The following is a 7,500-nucleotide window of genomic DNA, read 5'->3' as shown; positions in this document are numbered from 1 at the left end:
TGCAGGTCTGATAACCTTATGGGCTCATTGTTGTTATGGAAATCTAAAAAAAAATACATATTACAACAAAGGTAAACTAGGCCCTTAAGATTCGGATTTGGATGTCAGACCAGCGTATATGTATACGTCTATATATACCGTTTCATTCATAATTGTGGAGGCCACCGTTATTAATAAACCATTATCAGTGAATGCAAACTGACTGCATTGTCATCCCTGTTGTTTGACTTCTTTTATTTTAAAAATAAAAACTTTTTATAATATTATGTGACTCATGCATCGAGTTCGACAATTACGTATAATAATATATAGTATACAAGCGTTATAGCCTGGGTTAGTGGACTTAGATATGTATCGATTTCAAATCATCTTGAGGAAAAAATATATATATGTATGGTCATTGCTTCTGTTTGATTTCTTTAATTTTGTTCTTCTTTTACACCTAAAACACCGCCTTTAAACATCGTTCTGTCGGGATGGTTTAGTTCATAAGCGTTTGAATTTGTAGTAAATTAATAATACGAGACAAGATAAGTTATTGTGGACCGGAAGGTTGAGGTTCGAATGTCGCTCTGGGCGGTGCATTATTGAGTCCTTAGAAAATGCTCTTTACACACATTTTCTCACCGTACTCAGGTGTAAAATGAGTACCTGATCGTTAAGTGTTGTCTCTGTCGGAAAAATTGTAATATCGCCTAACAGGTGTAAAATGAGTACCTTGCCGTTAACAGTGTTGTCTCTGTTGGAAAAATTGTAATATCGCCTAACAGGCCTCATGTCTCATCCTACTGGACTTATGGCTCTTTGCTCCTGGCGGAGCATGGTGCCTCAACAGCACTCTTCCGTCTTCTTCTCTCCTTGGCACAGACCTTTTTCTCACTCCAGGTAAGATTGGAGAAACACAAATCTTGGTGAAGACTTCTCCTCCAAGTCTGTTTTGGGAGACCCCTTATCTCTTGCCCTGTGGGTTCCATTCGAGAGCCTGCTTGGTATATTACAGGGCTCTTTCCACAGAGTATGGCCAACCCATCGCCACTTTCTACGTCTGACTTGGACATCCATTTGCTCTTGGTTTGTTCTTGTCCAAAGGTCAACATTTGGTACTTTGTCAAACCATTTCAACCTGAGTATTTGTTGAAGAGATGTTGGCAAGGGCGCCTTATTTGTTTCTTGGATCTCAAACAATGCACCGTACACTGCACTCCAAAAGGGTCACACTGCACTCCAAAAGGGTCACATCCTGCGAAGACGATTTAGTCAGCCATTCATATCTACAAAGGCGTCTGCTATCTTATTTATTTCCTGGACCTCAAACAATGCACCGCACATTGCACTCCAAAGGGTCACACTGTACTCCAAAAGGGTCACACTGCACGCCCAAAGGGTTACGCTGCACTCCAAAAGGGTCACATCCTCCGAAGAGGATTTAGTCATCCATCCGTGCATTAATGCTTTCATTGATGAAATTCCAATCAATCAAGGCATTTTGAAAATTAAATCAATGATTGCATTTCTGAATCAAAACAAATCTTTTTGTTTTGTTATGAACTCAATAATATTACAATGCAAATATCGGAAGGAATAAATATTTTGGATGATGATGCAGGGGTTGGAGTGTGATTAATGAATTACAACATGTATACTTTGAAAAATGATAGTTATAAAATGTGTCCTTTGCCTAAACACAGGCACACATTATTCCGTTTCGAAAATTGTTGTTGTTTGCCAGAACAGTTCATATCTGTTTAAAAAGTTTATATATAGTATGCGCTTGGCTAAGAAGTTCACAACATTGCCATCCGGAAGTATAACGGACCAACTCACAAAACTCATAAACGTAATTGGCAAAAAACAATAACAAAAACCTCCGAGGGACGGCAACATCATTCTATCTATATATTTATTATCATTGCCAACCTATTCTGGGGCTTTTGTATCTGAATACAATATCATAGCTTCATTCGTTGACGGTAAGAAGATTTAAAAAAAAAGAACGAGCGTTGTTATCAATAAATTTGTTTATATTAAGCCTCTATAATCCTTATATATTTATATATATATATATATATATATATATATATTATATATATATATATATTATATTATATATATCATAATCTCTCAAGTCTAAAGAAAGCCATCATTGATAATCAAAACATCTTGTTTTGCCAAAGAATTCAAAGGGCAGTTCACAATGAACCAGCAAGATTCATTTATTCCGGTATTAAAGAGCTTAGGGTAGACTGTTATATTAGTCATTTAGTCGAGATCTCAACTCTTGTGTAAACGTATTTGGATCAAATCCACGCAGTGCGCGGTATATTTCTTTTATTCTAAAATCTCTGTTCAACCAGCATTTAATTAGTTACAGAATATTTTGTCCTGTCCTAAGATTTCAAGTATGTACTTTTTATTGTGTTTTTAAAGTAACAGATTGACGGATTGATTTTTCTTGTACTTTTCTTGTACTGTATCATACACAATCTTCTAGATAAATACCATACATAACGCGGGATAAACTCCAACCAAATGGCTCACATGAAAGACAACTTTTCTCTGACAAACATTTTGTTACTGTATCTCGTAATTTGATCACCTGTTGATTGTATCTGATTACCCATATTATTAGGTTTCGCATGCTGACTAGAAGATTCAAAAGGTCAACGACCTTTCATACCCTTATAGAATGAATATCGTTGGCATATCTTGTTCTGTGTTACTGTCTCATGAACTGCAAGAGAGATGAGAAGTTTATATACTAAATTATCTCTAATATACGAGCTATATACGTTTAATATTTAACATACTCCTGGTTTTGAGTGTTTGGCTACGAATATTCTTGCAGAAGAACATGTGAGTAATTCATTTAAACGATATCACTACATCATAAATAGTAATCTGATCAAAATTCCCCCTAAAAACAACAATTTCAAAAATTTCGTCCAGAAAACTCGTCCTTCAAATATCGATGTATTAAAATGACCGTCATCTTGTCCAAAATTCTCAAATCTGGGACGTCAAGTGGATTGAATATTTTGAGTCCCAGGTTAGAGTATTTTTGAAATAATAAAATTTTAGCTTTAAAACCATTATTCTTAAGGAAGACTGGAACGACTCAATCGTCAGCAGCAGTGCAGCGCCGCAATGTGAGATAGAGCAGCATGGCTTGCTCAAAATTACAAAATTCACTTTCGGCAATAATATATGTAAGTAACTTCACTCATCTTTAATAGTTAATCTTAAAATTCGATTATTCACACCATGTTCATAAGGACATTAATATTGTCATTTTGAAAGAATAAATCATATAGATATATAATTCTATCGTTTCAGATGAACAGTGTCTCTTCATATATCAAGTAAAGACTTTGAGATTGACCATGAGAGGCTGCAAGAGTTTTTTGGACACAATCACACGCCGTAAACCCTGGGATGTTCGAAGTTTGTACCAGACAGAATTCACTCGCAGTTTGAATGTGGTTGATCTCGTCGGCATCGGTAAGTTATTTGGCCTTAAAACTCCTTCAATTATCTATCGATTAAAATGACCCTCTGCTAGTCAATCTTCTTTCTTCTTCTTTCGGCTTATCCCGCATTTTGCAAGGTTGCCATAATGAATGCCACATCTCCATGCATCTCGGTTTAAAGCATCATCTTCCTCCAGGCCCAGATATTTCATATCGTCCTTTACCTTATCCATCCATCTAGTCTCCGGGAGTCCTTTTTTTTACTCTTTCCCGCTAATTGTTTATCCAATAATTTCTTTCCGACATACTCCCTCTCTGGTCTCTTAACGTGCCCGCATCATTTCAATCTATATTCTCTCATTTTTATTGATACATTCTTCACTTCAGTCAACCTTCAACCTTCGAATTCGTTCATTTCTCACCTTATACCTTCTTGTCCAGCCAAGCGTCCATCTCAACAGCCTCATTTCGGCCATCTCAACTTCTTTATCTTGTTTATCTTGAAGAAGTTGTGAAGCCTCATTGAGCGTGGTAAAGTCGTGGACGTGCTAAAATTAAATGTTCATATTTCCTCTTTGATTTTTGTTTTCATTTGTTTTTAAATTTGTTTTTCGTTGTTGTTTATTTTATTTTTTAGCTCTTTTTTGGTTCAAGGAATTCAAATGAGATTCATAGAGCAGGGTTTGAATTCTTCCACTGAGTTATGTTTTAGTATGAATTAACGCTATAGAAAAGTATGTGACTTTTATGTCAATGTTTTAGAAGAAAAAATATTGGAGAAAGTCGAAAGTGACTAAACTCAAACTAGTACATAGATACTCGTAGTATGCACTTGACTAAGAAGCTCACAAAATTGCCATCCGGAAGTAAATCTATGTGTTACCTAGAACGGTTATAGTCTGGTTAATACAGTTTACTGAGAATTGCTCATAAACGCGGATGGCAAAATGCAATAACAAAGACCTGAGTGACGTCAACTTCATACTATCTATACAACTATATTATTATTATCACGTTCACCTATTGTCGCCTAACCAGGAAAAGAGACGCGACGTAGGAATTGTTGGGGGGCTTGTAACTTACCTAACAAAACAGAGGAATCTTATTATCTATCTCTGACACTATCAACCATTCAACGCTGCGATAGCCAAACAGACAGACAGATAAACAGACAGATAGATAGATAAATAGAAAGATGGATAGATAGATAGATAGATAGATAGATAGATAGGTAGATCGATCGATTGATATATATATAATATATATATATATATATATATAATATATATATATATATATATATATATATATATATATATATATATATATGGGCAGATAGATAATTAGATAGAGCTATAGACAGAAAACGACATAGGGAGAAAGAGAAAGAAAGAAACATTAAAAGTGAGAGAGAGAGAGAGAGAGAGAGAGAGAAAGAGAGAGAGAGAGAAGAGAGAGAGAAAGAGAGAGAGAGAGAGAGAGAGAGAGAAAGAGAGAGAGAAGGAGAGAAAGAGAGAGAGAGAGAAGAGAGAGAGAGAGAGAGAGAGAGAGAGAGAGAGAGAGAGAGAGAGAGAGAGAGAGAGAGAGAGTTGAAAGCGTTATTCTTTAGACGCTGAGAGTTCAATCAAAAATTATTTAATTTAGTCTAGACTGAGAGCCTAGGTAAAGGCAAGGGACTATTTCATAATATCTCTACACCTTGAAATGAGTCAAAATCATTTCACCTAAACTTTGTACAAAGGATTTAAAGTCATCACTCGTTTGACTGTCGGAACTTCGAGCAAATTACAGATTCTGAACGTAAAATTCTAAACTCCACAAGCATTTGATTCAAGCCGTTTGAATTTAAACTTGAGTATTTAAACTCCAAAATCTATGTTGTTTTTTTTCAGGTTTCAAGTTTATTTACTCTTAGGCTTTCTTCTCTGGGTATATCTAATATAGTATAGTGCGGGGTCCCGATAGCTCAGTTAGTAGATCACTCGCTTCACACTCAAAGGGACCATGATCGATCCAGTATGAAGTCGATTGCCCACCCAGCAGTGATTTGGTAGTTGTGTCTGTTAGATCTGGTGGAAGATCTAGCGATAGACTAGCGTACTATCCAAAGGATAGCAAGCAATCGTTATTGTCCAATTCACGCTATAGAAACGGGGATAAACTCCGGTTCTATGGGACAATTAAATTTGAAAGACTACTTACTAATTATAATATAATGCAATATCCACGAAAAGCTCAAAGCGCCGTATCAGAGGTTCGCTTATCTTTGGATTTTTTTTAAAGACCTCGAATTTAAAACAGAAAATTCGTCCAACTTTTCAAGCGATTTTTTTCTAAATTAGAAAACTCCTCACATAAGAATTACCAACCACTAAGTGACTAAGGATACCAACGTAGGGCCTCGCACAGACTTCCGTGCTTGGCAGCGACTTCTACTAATTAATTTCCAGGAAACAGAAGTCCCATGGGCTTGTCTTGGCACGACGATAAGGACGGTGACACGGTTGTATACGTCAAACCTCACGCTTGAGGTACCAAAGGGAATAAGCACAGAAAATAAAATTATTACTCTGGAAATCTTGTTAGGGGCAGGGAGACCATCATACGTCATTAATCGATCGATTCCTGGCGTCCTGACATGCTTAGGAAAGTGACTTGCAATTTTCTTGCGACTCACTCAGTGAATTGATCTTGTTGGAAATGGGAAAATGTTTATGTGACACTCGCCTCAAAATGGTATTTTGTCGGGATGACTAAGATACGGAAAATTGAATCTATATTCAAAAATATCGGATTTGATTTGCGTATTAAAGAGAATAATTATCATATTTTAGAATGATAAAAACGAAATTGTTTGATTTTATGTTGGCTTTTTTTTAGCATCTGAGTCACCTCGACATAATACCGTTTTGAGACGATGAGTGACATTTTCTAAAAAGTGGATGAAGTTTTTTTCATCCTGTCTTTATCATTATTTTAATGTGTTAGGCAATGATTCTTTTGTCTACATTTAAAACTGGGCATTGTTCTGTCATACGAGTTTATACAATTTAGCATTACACAGACATACGACAAAACATAATAGATAGATAAGTCGCTAGATAGAAAGACAAGTTGTTTAAAGGATATGTTGATTTGATTGATAGAAACTAGATAGACAAACGGGCCGGTAAACCCACAAAAGAATTATGATCAACATGGATAAGAGCGGCTCAATTTAAGTTTAAAATGAGTCAAACTATGGTATTTTTATATATTATATAGAAAAAAGTATATCGCAAACTTATCCTGCACTATTTTGTCATGATATGTGGAACTAGAGAGGATTTTACTCAATCGAATACCACAATCTGTAATACTTTGACAAAACACAATTTAAAGATGTTGACCAGAAAACTCGTTCTTCAGATATCATAGTTATTGGTAGATAATCGAATGTGAAATACCCTGGTATATCTAGACGTCTAAATCGAATTATACAATGTTGTGTAATAGCATTATGGTAGATTGCAATTATTGGTTGTTTATGTTATGACGACCTAATATGGCTGCTGATTTCTTTTGTTTACTTTCGCAGTGTGTCGTTCTGTTACTGTGTTCAACATTTATTTCTGGCAGTGGTTGCATCTTTTATTTGATGTTGGAGAATTTTGTTGTTCTCTAGAGAGCGCTTCTTTCCATTATTGTGTTCGATGGGAATTTTCTTTAAGTTGTATGTACTTCATGATGTTGGTAAGGTTACTATTGGACAAGACGTGGCTTATGTTTCTCTGACGTCTGTCTGGATGTCTTTATTGTTTTTGGTATGGGTTAAAGAAGAGCTTTCCGAACTATATTGATCTCCAACTCTATCTTTTATTATAGATTTACTAAAGACAATGAATATGGTTCCTTTAAGGGACAAAATCTAACATTTATTTTCCGGTCATTCGACTATTCAAATCGGTGTGTCTGGCACAGTTTCTTGATCACGTGTTCATGTAGGTGTGTGTTGTGTCTTGTGTTCGTCTCTGAAGAGATTAATTACTTCTCA

The 7,500-nt window shown here is 35.7% G+C and overlaps 1 protein-coding gene across 1 annotated transcript in view; it reads left to right on the top strand.

Annotated features, from left to right (window-relative positions):
- Nucleotides 1–7,500, top strand: part of LOC144970385 (high affinity cationic amino acid transporter 1-like) — an 85,174-nt gene that overhangs the window by 19,673 nt on the left and 58,001 nt on the right. Inside the window, exon 2 of the mRNA XM_078909964.1 lies at nt 3,334–3,498. Within this exon, the coding sequence (XP_078766090.1) occupies nt 3,381–3,498 (118 nt within the window). The 5' untranslated portion in view covers nt 3,334–3,380. The remainder of the gene's footprint in view (nt 1–3,333; nt 3,499–7,500) is intronic.

This window comes from Berghia stephanieae, chromosome 4 (assembly GCF_034508935.2).
Source record: "Berghia stephanieae isolate SIO BIC M18660-M18661 chromosome 4, UCSD_Bste_1.3, whole genome shotgun sequence".
Classification (NCBI taxonomy): domain Eukaryota; kingdom Metazoa; phylum Mollusca; class Gastropoda; order Nudibranchia; family Aeolidiidae; genus Berghia; species Berghia stephanieae.
Note: the sequence above shows the minus strand (reverse complement) of the source record. Positions and strands in the feature narration are given on the sequence as shown.